Source organism: Pseudochaenichthys georgianus, chromosome 1 (genome assembly GCF_902827115.2).
Source record: "Pseudochaenichthys georgianus chromosome 1, fPseGeo1.2, whole genome shotgun sequence".
NCBI lineage: Eukaryota > Metazoa > Chordata > Actinopteri > Perciformes > Channichthyidae > Pseudochaenichthys > Pseudochaenichthys georgianus.
The window spans coordinates 48,215,073-48,231,005 of NC_047503.1; the positions used below are offsets into that span (position 1 = coordinate 48,215,073).

At 42.2% G+C, this 15,933-nt stretch overlaps 1 protein-coding gene across 1 annotated transcript in view; it reads right to left on the minus strand.

The window, feature by feature from the left end:
- Positions 1-5,070: 5,070 nt before the first annotated feature.
- The window catches only part of LOC117453336 (voltage-dependent T-type calcium channel subunit alpha-1I-like), a 294,731-nt gene continuing 283,868 nt past the window's right edge, over positions 5,071-15,933 (minus strand). The window contains 2 exon segments of the mRNA XM_071204189.1: positions 5,071-7,132; positions 12,552-12,793. Of these exon segments, the coding sequence (XP_071060290.1) occupies positions 6,524-7,132; positions 12,552-12,793 (851 nt within the window). The 3' untranslated portion in view covers positions 5,071-6,523.

Genomic DNA, 15,933 nt, shown 5'->3' on the forward strand with positions numbered 1-15,933 from the left:
ACGCACGCACGCACGCACGCACGCACGCACGCACACACACACACACACACACACACACACACACACACACACACACACACACACACACACACACACACACACACACACACACACACACACATACATACATACAGTATGCCTTGAACCTCGGCAAAAATGGCATTAGAAAGTCAAGGTAAACTTGTGGTTAACTTAAATGCGTGTCACGCTCGCGCACAAGTAAATATATGCATGTTCATTCTCAGAACGCGTCAGACACAAGACAATATACATTAAAGGGGACCTATCATGCAAAATGCACTTTGTGATGTCTTTTATACATAAACATGTGTCCCCGGTGCGTCGGGGAACTCACGCAGCATCAGAAAATACAACCCGCTCTCTTTTCCTCCGTACCCAAATCTTTTAAAAACAGGGGTACAACGAGCGGATACAGATTTGCTGCCAATCTGACGTCAAATCGGCAGCGGACCCACAGAAAGTTGCTATCAGAAACAATGCCTGACGCGTTTTGAACGTGTTTTGGACGTAATCTCGTCTTTGTTTACATTAGCTAGCCTCGCTAACACTCAGAGCTAACCTGTACTGGAGAGCACATGTCTTTAAAAAGCAGGAAATCAAAAAAGGAACTCACCTTGTGATAAACCCGCAAGAGAAAAAACATTTGAGCTCCATGCTGTTTCAGAGATAATCCTTGATGTGGATTAGAACAGGATAGCGTTTTATTACAACAGAATTTAACTTTATCTCCGGTATAATTCTGATCAGGCATTAGCTCCGCCTCCTCTTTTTTTTTCAAGCTAAGGACCCAAAATCCGCGTTTCTCTAACAGGGCTGCAAAAGAGCGGTATGAGGCATGGCTAGAATGGGTGAACTGTTTGGTATTTTAAGCAAAAAACTTCACAGACCTATATTTGTAAAGGTATGGCCCTACAATATATGTTTTCCAATATAGCATAATAGGTCCACTTTAATTTACATCAGAATCAGATTTTTTTTTTTAATTATTATTATTATTATTTTTTTTATAATGGGACACAGGGTTCGGTCCGGATCCTGCTGTATGATGTCCTTTTTGTTGTTCTGTTTATGTTTGTATGTTTCATGTGGAACCTACTTGAGCAGGTCAACTGGGTGAATAAAGGTTTGAAATGAACAACTTAGATGTGTGTATAAAAGCTTCTGGTGATTTTTTAAACACGTAAACAAATAGCTGTAGCTATCCATGGTTCCAATAGAGAGAGAGGGGGGGTGGGGGTGGGGGGGTGTAAGGAACACACAAGACACTCATCACCGAGGTCACAATATCAATGGATCCAGCAGAGCAATAGCCTGTAGGCAAAACACAGAAGATCAACAAAAGATGTGAAATAAAATGAACTTACCAAATCTGCAGTAGACGGTCAACTTCATTTCACTGATTGTAATCGCTGTACGCTGCTCTCTCTCGTCTCCTCTTCACTACAGGGTGAACACTACGCTTTTCGTGGCACACGTACTTACAGCCAATCAGCTCTCTGAATTGAGAGATGACGTTTGGTAGGTATGGCAGCTCAATGCCCCTATGGTCATTATTTTTTGCCGCACACATTGAATAGGAAAATCCTCTGAGCATGCGCAGTGTAGTTTGTACAGAACCCATTCACTGAGACAGTGAGAGAGGGGGGCTTGACCCACGTCGCTCAACGCGGCTCAATAGGCACACTGTAGACACTAGTTAGAAGAACGCAGACAGTACAGCAAAGTACAGACCAATCAGACGACTGTTTTTTTTGCATTATTTTTTCATTCTTATTTGAACTACTTTCTGCTGACACTAGGTGGGGCTGTGTGCACTTCTTTTTCAGCCCCTTCTCTGCTGCATGAGGGCCGGCGTATTGATGCCAGTTAGTTAGGGCCACACTCGATGCTTCAAGGTACCACAGTGAATAAAAGTGCTGTTGAAAGGAACTGTGGAGAAAAGGCAGTGAAATAACACTTATCCGGTTCAAGGCAAACACACATGATGCTTAATACGTTTTAAGTAGTACATACTTTTGATTGGTCTTACTAAACCGCATTTAGAAATGTTTAGCATGTCAATGTTTGGCATCTAGTTTTTGAAGACAACCTCACCTATATAAAGTTATTTTTTACATTTTGACATACTATATGAACATTTTGGATGCAAAACCGCACTAAAAAAGTAAAAACAGATAACAATATACTATCTTATTATATAATATATAACAAAATAATTATCTCAGATATTTATCTACTAGCTGTTGCACAACGGATTCAACTTGCGAAAAAGGATTGCACTTTTGAACAGTCAATTAAGAAGGAACTGAGACCGGAAATGAACCAACAATGAAATAATATGCAAAGAGAAACTCCAGGAGACAGAGGTTGAAAAGTTATTTCACTTTTATATGACACTAGAATGACATTTAAGAAAACAGAAAATAAAACCCACATGCATTTTTGGAGAATGGAAATCAAGTTGGGAACATGAAGGGGGAAGAAGAGAAAACATACACTCTTTGAATACATGAATACATCCTTTCAGTGGCCTTTGAATCTCGCTGGTATTTTATTCTAATACATGAAGTCATAAATATAATCTCCTCTCACCATATTGGCTATACGAGTCTCTAACTGTACATCTACTTAGCATATTGCATATCTCGAATAGAGGGGGGAATCAATATTCATGTTATACTCCGGCTTCCCTGTGGACAGGAGATAATTGAATGAGAATTAGGACAACAGTGAAGACGAAGTAGAAGAAGAGATGAAGACGGATCTCATCTCAAACCACTACAGAAGCATCCCGCAGTGTGTTGACATCTTTGTATATTTCTTACTGTACGCATGTGCTTTAATATGTGGCGTGTGTGAGTGCATATAGGTCCAACCTGAGGTCTACCTGCTCTGGGTTTTCACGACACACGGGTCGTCAAACAAGTGCTCGAAGTCACATGTTCACACCAGATCCGTGCCATCGTACGGGGTATGTTCTACTATCTTGCTACACTCAAGCAGACCTGAGTCAATAATCATTTGGGTTTAATGCAGCAACCATCTCATCTTCTGAAGTCCTGGACATCTGACAGTACACTGAACCCACACAACTCATGCCCAGTACTTCACACACACATGCAAAGCAGCTTCCTCGAGTATCATTTCAGCAGCTCAGGTGTATTCTGGGCTATTGAACAACGACAGAAAGGCAGTTTGATGTCATTCAGTTTGATCTGACTGGTCCCACAGACATTTCATATTAACGCTCTCTGTTTTTATTTTAAATACGTATCCGTGGCTTTTGATGCAAACCCAATAAACGGAGTTGCACTGAGGTGAACAGAATTAAAGACAACTGAACTGAAGAGGTTGTGTCAACAAGCCAATGCTTCTGGTACCAGAGGTCTTTACACAACACAATGCTTAACATCAGCCATTGTTGTCACCCAATGCTTGATTTGACTTTATTGAAGCCAGTTCTTCATCAAGCTTTTCTTCTTTGGGTCTAGTGCAGTGCTTCTCAAAGTGTGGTCCGCGGACTTTGAGCACTTTGTGAGCGCCCCCTAGTGGTCCGTGAGTATATAGGTGAAATTTCACATTTGAAATTAATTCATTAATTAAAGTTTTCCGCACTCTCGCGCGGATATTTCCGCAATGGAGCGAGCTTAAGTTTAACTTTCAATTGCATCATATAGCCCAGGGCAACACCTTCATCACACATGTTGCCACGTCTTTGTACCAGTTTCAGGCGATTTGTAATCTGTTCTAGAAAAACGATGTATTTTTGGATATTTGTGGAGTTAGGTGGTCCGCGAGTGTTTTTTTATTGGTTAAGTGGTATGAAAAAGTTTAAGAAACACTGGTCTAGTGGAGTTTGACTAAGGGTGCATTCACACCTGCCTTGTATAGTCCGGTTGGGTCGGTGTGAACGCAGTCCGAGACCTCTGAAGTGAACTAAACAACCGGACTCTGGTCCGCTAAAATAGGTGGTCTCGGAGCGCTTGCTAGTGAACTCTGGAGCGGTGCATCGCTGGTGTGAACGCAGTCCGCACCGAAACATAGGAAGCGTAGTATTTACGTGTCACAAGAACGCGGATGTCTTCAAAATCTTCAGCGAAAGAGTCTTTCAAGACATCCGCGGTTGTTCAGTTAAAGAGTGAAGCAGAATGAAGTGTTGAACAGTGTCGTGTAAAGTAACAATTCTCCGTCAGCTATAAAAGTCAGAACACCTGTCGTCGGTGAGACGCTCTCCTGACTGCAGAACGTCTCTCATTATGTTATAATGTGTTTTAACGGACGTCGTCTGATTATATAATCGTATGCGCGGGCCGCTAGTGTCTGTTGGTCTCCAGATTAACAGCAGCAGGAGAATAACCTGCCGAAAGTGCCGATGCTCCATGGCGGAGGCTCCGGGAGAAATTGCCGGGATTTGCGTTGTTACCCCCTTAATGTCTGACCAATGGGTGAACAGCATTTCCGAGCACATGACTTGTGTTTAAAGTTTATAGTCCGTTTGAGTTTTTCCGTGTGAACGCAAACCGAACCTTCTGAAGAATTAAACTAACAAACGGTGGTCTGGTGCCACCAGAGAGCGGACTATAGGTGTGAATGCAGTGTAGTGTATTTGGAATGGCATCAAGTTCTAGGAAGTATTCTTTCAAACAAGCACATGAGGACGAGACCACCTCTTTTTGTTGTACCAATGTCTGGTCTGGTTCTGATCAAACTACAAAGGAACAATTTAGCAGGTATATATGCAAAGGTGATGGCAGTCTGCAGCCTCGCTAGCAGCTCTGTGAGGCTGTGGTCGAGCACAGTGGTGCTTTGAATGTTGCTGGATGGACAAATGAAGGGGGGGGCTGTTGCACTTCATATTTAGGGTACTATGACCTTCTTTGACAGGTTTGATGGCAATACGTGGTGCAGATGTCCAGATAGTTCAACATAATTGTAATCTTTGACCTGTTGGTGGCGTTAATTTAAATTAATGGGACATTCAAGTTCATTAGGGTTTATTTACTGGACCCCAAATATATATATATATATATATATATATATCTCCAATAGCATTTCATTCTATCTAGACCAAAGTGGTGAAGCAATGAGGGACCAAACATGTCATCCATACTTTAGCCATTGAGCTATCATGGAAACTAATTGACATAACTGTACAAATGACTAATGACTATTCTCAAAGCCAATATCTTTGAACCACTTAGCAAACGAAACAAATCCATCTTTTCTTAATTCCCTTTGAAGCATTACGTTTAAAATCCCTACGTCTTGGATACGCACCGTTTAGTAGTCAGTCATCGTCTGAAGCAGAGACGAGGAAAACTAGATGACATCAAACTCTTTCCGAAGTCTCTCCATGTTTTATTAATATGCTGAATGTGTTACCCCCTGCCTTGTGAAGTATATTTGATCCGAGGGAATCCCTACTTCACATTTAACATGTAAGTAGATGGTTAATATACGCGGGACGTCTTTTTAAGCTTATTTCAAACTGTTTAAATGTGTTAAATACATATTTTAGGAAATTCTGGATGTTCGCGAGAAATCCAACCAATACTTTTACAAGTTATTTCCAGGGACAGATCTCTCTTACATGTATATATATATATATATTACTTTCATGAGAAAAGTCTGGGGTTCAAACCCTTTCAACCAGAGTGTTAGGTAGTTTTTTGCCCAGGTCTGCACTCAATACATTTTAGCCCTTTCATGGGTATGTAGAAAGCACAAAGAGTCCACTCTGAAAGTGGCCAACGCCTCCACCGACCCACATGTATTCCCAGCAGCAGTCACGTATCCAGCCTTCTATTAAAAGACGCCCTTTGTGGATCATCAGACTTTAGCTCACGGACAGAGACAGACATGTCGACATTCGTACAACTTCAATACGTTGAAGTTGAAAAAAAGGACACAGTAAAATAAACAAGCTTTTGTTTCTCCGTTACCTGCAACAAAGCTGCTTAAGAGGGAAAAAGGGAGGTCGATGCTACTTGTTAGCGATGGATATTACAAAATAAAACTGTACAAAGTTCAGTTCTTCTTCAGAGGTTGCCATCCGTCCAATCTTGACAACACTGAGGTTGACGGCACGTTGGGTCTAGCTTTTAATGTCTTTGAAATGTTTGTTTCGAAGCAGTAATTATAAATATCATCACTTTAGTAATGTTCGTCAATCACTTTAATTGTCATGCCTGTCCGTAGCTTTCTCAAATATCTTGTATTCCAGATAGTGAAACCCAGATCTGCCAAAAGCTGGTTCTTTTTTGTTTAGTCCTTTCATGAAGCAACAATATCCTGTAGAAAAGAGAGGATTTAAACACTCAGACGCAACGGTGTTCTTTTGAGAAACGACTAACCCCAAGCAGCCGGATCCAGAGAGGAATGAGAGACGACTCAAACACACGACAGGGTTCACAGGACATGTATTAAAGTCTCTTCCCGTTCTGTTCACGGTCCAGAAATGCAAACGGTCGAAGACATCCACTCCAGGGAGGCAACAAATGTTTCATCTATTTTTCCTGGAGCTTGTGTCTGTGGGTTTCCCGCTGAAGTCTGTGATGTCCTCCTCCTGCTGCTGCCCTGCCGCCCTCCCCTCCGTCCAGGGGTTGGATAAGTAACCGTGTGCGTCTATGAGGTGGCGGCCATCTTTACTCCTGGCGGATACATTGGTTTGGTGCAGTGAGCCCGTGCTGTTACACTTCTTCACCAGCGGGGGTGCCAGAGAGCCCGGGCTGAGCAGCGACGTCAGGGAGAGACTGTTCAGCGTTTCTGACAAATGTTCGCTGTTCAGGGTCTGCCGACAAACATCCGTCCCCGTCCCCACTTCCTCGTCTGAAGGGTCCATTGAGTCCTGACGTGGGCATCCAGGGCTGGTGCTGCCCCCCCCACAGCTGCTCTGGCTCCTCTGGTGCCCCCTGGTGGCCTGGAGGGTAAACGTAGTGCTGCGTCTCTTCGGCAGAGGGGGGTCTCCAGAGGCTGGTTCCTCCTGGGGATGGATGGGGAGAGCCATGGGGAGGGGAGGGGACACGCTGAAGCTGAGCCCTTCCTCCAGAGTGGTCTGCAGGCTGCCCTCTGAACTGCCCGTGGCCAGAGAGGAGTCACTGTGGGACGGGTGCTGCTCACAGAGGGAGGGGGTAGTGAGAGGAAGGGAAATGAAGAAATTAGTACTTCATAGAAAAAGTAGACATACCTATATATATATGTAGACATACCTATATATATATATATATATATAGGTATGTACATCTATTTATACATATTTTTTATATATATTTGATTTTGTATTTGGGATTGAGAAACGGTATTTCGATCTCTCTGTCTGTACACAAACTGAAAGATTGACAATAACATTGACTTTGAAAACATTACTCCTGGTTTGCACCACAACACATTTCATTTATTCACAAGATTAGGTTTAAAATAGTGTTACACTTTCTTTTAAATGATTGAACCAGGATTTCAAAAGTGCACACTGTAAGGTTTCAGCGTTAGAGTCCTTTTAGTTTATAGTTTTGTGTTTATTCTTGTGACATTTCAGCCTGCTTGTTGTCTCCTGCTCCTGATTGGTTTCCCCTGTGCCCCATTACCTTGTGTGTGTGTGTGTGTGTGTGTGTGTGTGTGTGTGTGTGTGTGTATATAGCCCTTCTCTCCTTTTGTCGGTTCGTCTTGTCTACACACCAAGTCCATGTCTGTATACCCTCGTGAACTATTGAGCAACCTAGTGGAACCTAGAGATCTTTTGAGTATCCTAGTTGATCCTAGTAATCTTTTACTTTGAAAAGTCTTTTGTAAAATAAAATATATTTTTGAAGTCAAAACCGAATCGTGCATCTGAGTTCCTGTGAGTCCTTCGTGTCACAAGCTGAGGGAGGGGGTGGTGAGAGGAAGGGAAGTTAAGCAATTAGTACTTTATTCCTGGTTTGCACCACACAACATTTGATTTATTTATTATTATTTATTCACAAGATTAGATTTAAAATAGTGTTACACTTTCTTTTAAATGATTGAACCAGACTTCCCGCTTGCTCCAGCCTGTGGGCAGTGTGGTGTCGGCTCGACGGGTCACACGCGTTCTCATTTTACAGAGGACATCTGAGCATTCATGTTGCTTCATATGTGCCTGCCAACGGCATGCCGTGCTGACAGCAGTGTCAACAACACGCACATCGTTGCTATTGGTTGAAGCTGCTACTTAGAGGGTCAAAGTTCACCGAAGTGGAACTCGTTCTGATGCAAAGACACAAGTTCGCTTCGGCAACGGAAAAGAATCTTCTTATTTGCCACTTTGCTCAACAATCTCTCTGTCAACTTATAACTTATTACACAAGAAGGGCCAAGCACACATGTCTCGCTTCTTGAAGAATTGTTTGAACAAGCATTAAGGATGAATTCTGATATAACCTACTTCTAATACACTGAACAAAAATATAAATGCAACACTTTTGTTTTTGCTCCCACTTTTCATGAGATGAACTCAAAGATCTAAAACATTTTCTATAAACACAAAATAACCATTTCTCTCAAATATTGTTCACAAATCTGAAAGAATCTGTGATAGTGAGCACTTCTCCTTTGCCGAGATAATCCATCCCACCTCACAGGTGTGGCATATCAAGATGCTGATTAGACAGCATGATTATTGCACAGGTGTGCCTTAGGCTGGCCACAATAAAAGGCCACTCTGAAACGTGCAGTTTTGCTTTATTGGGGGGGTCTGGGGGGGTCCGAAAACCAGGCAGTATCTGGTGTGAGAGGTAGGGTTAGGGTTAGGGTTAGGGTTAGGGTAATGTTGTGAATCGAGTGGCCCATGGTGGTGGTGGAGTTATGGTATGGGCAGGCGTATGTTATGGACGACGAACACAGGCCACTCGATTCACAACATTACCCTACCCCTAACCCTAACCCTACCCCTAACCCTAGCCCTAACCCTGATACTGCCTGGTTTTCGGACCCCCCCAGACCCCCCCAATAAAGCAAAACTGCACGTTTCAGAGTGGCCTTTTATTGTGGCCAGCCTAAGGCACACCTGTGCAATAATCATGCTGTCTAATCAGCATCTTGATATGCCACACCTGTGAGGTGGGATGGATTCTCTCGGCAAAGGAGAAGTGCTCACTATCACACATTCTTTCAGATTTGTGAACAATATTTGAGAGAAATGGTTATTTTGTGTTTATAGAACATGTTTTAGATCTTTGAGTTCATCTCCTGCAAAATTGGAGCAAAAACAAAAGTGTTGCGTTTATATTTTTGTTCAGTGTACATTTAGTTCCTGAATCTGATTCTGAGTTGTTTTTCTTCCACTCTTTTAAAAAGTATTTAATTCAACAGTTTGGATCAGAGTTTAAAGTGGACTTTAGAAAGTTGCACTACAAGGGCAGATTTTAATAACCCATAAAGAGAAGTTTAAAACATACATTGTTAGATTGAAGGTAGGTTTGAGGCATCGGTGGAAGGTAAATAAGGTACTTCTTATCTTAACTAAAATGTCCACGTATGGTTTCAGGTGTAGAGGTCGTCCTGATTGGTGCACCCCTTCTTATCAATGTGTCTCATAGCATTTGTTTTATTGAAAATGAGACATCAACATTATTCATACATGCCAGCACTGTTACTGCCATGCTCTCAAAGGAACGTGAGAGTTTACGAGAAAGGAGAAATGGAGGCTTTGGCAGAAAAGAGGAACACGATGGAGGCCAGGGAGAAGAAGGAGGCGTTCAGAGACACCAGAAGAAGACACAAAGGAAACACAATAAAAAGGGACCAAAGAGAAAGTGAAGATGCAGAGTGTGCACGGTATCAGACTCGGGGCTAATTAGCTGAGCGCCGCAGAGCTGTGGATCAGAGAGGCACTCAGGCACGAGCTAAACAAACCCAAACAGGTGGAGGGGAGAGAAAAGAGAAGCCTGTCTCCATGGTTACACGGCGGCAAGAACTAAAATAAGTGCCTTTTCATCCTCGCTTGTTTTCATGCAGAAGCCAGCGCGGGGGGAGGTGTTGGATTCAATACCAAATGAGATACCTTTATTTATAACTAAATGAATGATGGGGAGCTCCACACAAAAGAACATCAATAGAGGCAGGGGGGCGGGCGGGGGGGGGGGGGGGGGGGGGGGAGGCGGGGGTTCCACAGGTCGGGAACGTTTCTACAGGCGCTACTCACAACCTACTGTTCAGGTTGACTTTCAGCTTTAAGGTCGCTGTTTCGTTTTCATTTGTGTTGCAGCAGCTCTGGAGTCTGTGTGGAAACAGCTCGTTGGTTTAATGCTCTCATTTCATGACTCTGGCTTTTCATATAGTTGCCGTAACATTTTGATATGTGTCTGTTTTTTTACATGTCTCTAGTTAGTATGCTTGTTCCCTGTACAGCACTTTGATCAACTGCGGTTGTTTTAAATCAGGGGTGTCAAACTCAATTTCGTCATATAAGGTTGCACTAGAAGGGCCGGTTGTAACTATATAAATATATAATATATATAAAATAATGTATTATATAACATTATTGCCTCTGAATTGGATTATTATCGGATAGGATAATAACTTAGTAATTAACTACGTATGAAAGCAGAAGTCCAGGGTAAATTGCAAGTCTCTTCAGTGCTCATGGCACAAAACGAGATGCATTGTGGGACATGTAGTGGGCCACATAAAATGAAGTCGCGGGCCGGATTTGGCCCCCGGGTCTTGAGTTTGAGACCCCTGTTTTAAATCGACTATACAAAGAAATAAAGATTGAGATTGAGAAGCATATTATTTCCTTAAAACATAGGCTATTGTTTTTAAATGCCATTTTCTGAATGTCTTTCGTTTTTTGTAAAGCACTTTGAATTGCCTTGTGTTGAAAGGTGCAAATAAACTTGCCTTGCCTATTGTATCACATCTGATAGTTGGCGTTGGAACATACAGTAAGGCCATACAGTCACATTTAAATAGCTTGTTTGAAATGTATCATCAGAACTTATTTCCCAAGTCAATTGGAATAAACAGCGTGTTGGCGGCAGGGAGACATCGTGGAAGAGAACAAATGTTTTAACGGCAATTGTCAGCAGTGTGTTATTACCAGTGTAATCACTGTGTGTCCTCTGAGGCCTGTGCTACGAAGCCAGTCAACAGACCCTGGATGTGTTCGAGTTACCCGGCTTAACCCAAAAGAAGCGCGCTCTCGCTAAGCGGTCCTTCGACGCTGGTTATCAACTCGGTAACTCGAGCCAGGGTTCCGGCTGAGCCCGCGTTCACGTGAAAGGGGCGGGGCTAGCAACATCATAAACATGGAGACAGCGCAGCGTCATACTTCCTGAATGAAAAGTCAACTTTAATATTAGACATATGAAGAAGTTAAACTTTAAACTAGGGCCGGGACTTTAACGCGTTAATTAAGATTAATTAATTACACAAAAATTAACGCGTTAAAAAAATTAACGCATTTTAATCGCACTTATTTTTGCACAGCGGAACGTTTCTCACTGGATGAGTTTCAGGCGTACCGATTATACTGGAGCACCAACTAACGTTCATGACTTCAGCATGGGACTTCAAACAACAACAAACCACGGTGAACAATAGTCAAACATGAACGAACAAGCTGATGAGACCGCTTTGGTCGCCCCGTGGATGGGACATTTTGTTTTAAAAAACGGACGGATGGAAGCGTCGACAAGAGCCGCAGCACATCAAGCCTAAAGTATCACCTAAATGCAAAGCATGTAGCAGCTAGCATGTAGCAGCTAGCATGTAGCAGTTAGCATGTAGCAGCTAGCGTGGACGTTAGCCCGACTCCGAGTGCAAGGAACCACACCCTGACCCAACCCACACTCAACCAGACGACTGGTTTCAGGGCCAGGATAAGTAAGTCCACGTCTGAGAGAATAACCAGCTCCCTGGCTCACTGGACTGCACTCGACTGTCGACCACCTGGAGTCACATCCATGTGGAAACTGCTTCTCACTGTTCTCAGGTCAAATATGTATATTTGATTAAAAATGCGATTAATTTCGATTAATTAATTACAAAGCCTCTAATTAATTAGATTCATTTTTTTAATCGAGTCCCGGCTCTACTTTAAACATCATGACTTAAACACTTGATCAGGATCAAAGCCTCAGAGCTGCAGCTGCAAGGTGAACACAGCTGGGAACAGAACAAGTGTTGGAATGCGTCCATCAACAGGTTCATGATATCACTGCCCGTCTAACACACCATCTGACTTTCATTACATCTGACTCGAGTGTTTCCTCGACTTAATGTCTTAAAATAATAGGTGGTCGATGTTCCTTTATAATGCATACACTCTTTCTTTCTAGACGTGTTAGGAAGATATATGTTTAATGATGACTGTTTCGTGTCAGGGCCCCTATTCTAAAGCTTCAGATCCCGCTTCACACATTCTGTCTCACAATTCTAGTATTATTTGTTTTATACATCATTTGGCGAATCCGATCTGCCTGGATTATGTTTTGATCCATGACAACTCTGGTTCACTTCTCTGACACACTCAGAAGTACGGATCCGTCCCTCCGTCCATCTGTTAATAATACCTGAGAGCTCAGGGGCCTGCTGTCTGCTCCAGGTGAGCGCGGCGAGGCCCAGGAGGCCGGCCTGGACGGGCCTCTGTCCCCGGGACCAACACGGGTCCTGGGCCTGGACGGGCCTCTGTCCCCGGGACCAACACGGGTCCTGGGCCTGCCCGGATGAGCTACAGCAGCCGGGTGGAAGAAGTCTGCTGGGAGGTGGAAGACCGGAGAAGAACCGCCTTCACCTCGACTTCCCGCGTCTCCACCTGAAGACAGAAAGGTTAGGACTTAAAGGTCTCCTATCATGCAACATCCACTTCTCCATGTCTCTCCTACATCAACATGTGTCCCCTCTTCTTCATGTCTCCTCTACATCAACATGTGTCCCCTCTTCTTGATGTCTCTTCTACATCAACATGTGTCCCCTCTTCCTCATGTCTCTTCTACATTAACATGTGTCCCCTCTTCTTCATGTCTCTTCTACATCAACATGTGTCCCCTCTTCTCCATGTCTCTTCTACATCAACATGTGTCCCCTCTTCTCCATGTCTCTTCTACATCAACATGTGTCCCCTCTTCTTCATGTCTCTTCTACATCAACATGTGTCCCCTCTTCTCCATGTCTCTTCTACATCAACATGTGTCCCCTCTTCTTCATGTCTCTTCTACATCAACATGTGTCCCCTCTTCTCCATGGCTCTTCTACATCAACATGTGTCCCCTCTTCTTCATGTCTCTTCTACATCAAGATGTGTCCCCTCTTCTTCATGTCTCTTCTACATCAACATGTGTCCCCTCTTCTTCGTGTCTCTTCTACATCAACATGTGTCCCCTCTTCTTCATGTCTCTTCTACATCAACATGTGTCCCCTCTTCTTCGTGTCTCTTCTACATCAACATGTGTCCCCTCTTCTTCATGTCTCTTCTACATCAACATGTGTCCCCTCTTCTTCATGTCTCTTCTACATCAACATGTGTCCCCTCTTCCTCATGTCTCTTCTACATCAACATGTGTCCCCTCTTCCTCATGTCTCTTCTACATCAACATGTGTCCCCTCTTCTTCATGTCTCTTCTACATCAACATGTGTCCCCTCTTCTCCATGTCTCTTCTACATCAACATGTGTCCCCTCTTCTTCACGTCTATTCTACATCAACATGTGTCCCCTCTTCTCCATGTCTCTTCTACATCAACATGTGTCCCCTCTTCTTCACGTCTATTCTACATCAACATGTGTCCCCTCTTCTCCATGTCAAATTCAAATTCAATTCAAAAGCTTTTATTGTCATTGTACATATATACAACGAGATTCATGGTTGCTGCTCCAGCGAGTGCTTTAAAAACAGACATATTAAAACACAAAATAAAAGGTCTGACAGTTACGACCAGCAAGTAGTGCACACAGCTTCGGATCGTCAAGTAGATGACCAGGATTAATAAATAAATAAATAGATGAATAAAATAGAATTATGATAAAATATATATATATGATAAATATTACAGTATACATAAAAACAGACCAGGATTATTGCACAGTGGGGATGTGGGGAGTTATTTTTGTGTGTTTAATGTCCTAATGGCCCATGGGAAGAAACTGTTTGTGAGTCTGGAGGTGCGGGCTTTCAGTGAACGGTAGCGCCGGCCCGAGGGCAGCAGGTCGAACAGATGACGGGCTGAGTCCAAATATATTACAATCAATATTAAAATCCTCCATGTTGCTCTCAGACGGGAGACAACGGAAAACTAACGACAAGCGAACAGTTTGAAAAGCAAACGGCATGCAGTTAAATTGACCGGACTTCTTTCTGCAGATGTGAGCGTCCTTAACAACAGCCAGTACATCCTTGACAGCGGTCTGTACTACTGGATTACCAACGTGTCACGTGTTCTGAATTGACCAATAAGAATCGAGTATTTAACTAAGCCATGTACTATCAATCTATATCGTAGCATCAAAGCCTTAGAAAAAAACGAAGAATAGAGGAAAAAACTAAAAAAGTGCAAAAAAGGCAATTTTTTGTGATTTGTAAAAACTTTTTCTGCACAAATCATGTTTATAATCTCCTAATAAAACATTTGCAAAGCCTGAATCTGTTGTCAGGAAGTAGAGTGCATGTGATGTTGCTCTTTATTTAAACAAATTAAAGATCCATTCAGAAAAATGGCTCCATGGCATTAATGGCTAGAAGCCTTTTAGTTGTGTTTAGATGTGCTTTATGATTACCATCAACCAATAGTCCTGCCACCGATGTTCTTAGTATCGGCATCACAACATGGTCTCTAGGTTCATTAGTATTTTTAATGTCTAGAATACTTTGCCTTTAAATCTATAAATCTGATCATACTTGAGTCGGTGAGAAATAGTAACCAGAAAAACAAGAGCATTTGTTTTTTCAAATTACTTCAATTTAACAATCTTTATTTCTAGTAGTAATTTAATGTGAATTATTGGGCGTTCAAGGCCTGTGAAAACCTACATGTGTTGATGTTGATGTTGATTTTAGGACCTGCCACCAAGGGTTGTCTCACAGATTCATTATTTCATTCTCTTTTGATGGAAGTACACGTAAACCCCGTATTTTAGATACTGTACTACCATACTGTGTACTGTTGTACCCAGAGGTTGGAAGTAGTGGAGTACAAATACTTCGTTACTGTACTTAAGTATATTTTTCTGGTATCGGTATTTGAACACAAATACCTGTACTTTCTACTTCTCACATGTTGAACACAAATACCTGTACTTTCTACTTCTCACATGTTGAACCCAAATACCTGTACTTTCTACTTCTTACATGTTGAACACACATACCTGTACTTTCTACTTCTCACATGTTGAACTCAAATACCTGTACTTTCTACTTCTTACATGTTGAACTCAAATACATGTACTTTCTACTTCTTACATGTTGAACCCAAATACCTGTACTTTCTACTTCTTACATGTTGAACGCAAATACCTCTACTTTCTACTTCTTATATGTTGAACCCAAATACCTGTACTTTCTACTTCTTACATGTTGAACACAAATACCTGTACTTTCTACTTCTTACATGTTGAACACAAATACCTGTACTTTCTACTTCTTACATTTGAACACAATACCTGTACTTTCTACTTCTTACATGTTGAACACAAATACCTGTACTTTCTACTTCTCACATGTTGAACCCAAATACCTGTACTTTCTACTTCTCACATGTTGAACCCAAATACCTGTACTTTCTACTTCTTACATGTTGAACACAAATACCTGTACTTTCTACTTCTTACATGTTGAACTCAAATACCTGTACTTTCTACTTCTTACATGTTGAACACAAATACCTGTACTTTCTACTTCTCTCATGTTGAACTCAAATACCTGTACTTTCTACTTCTTACATGTTGAACTCAAATACCTGTA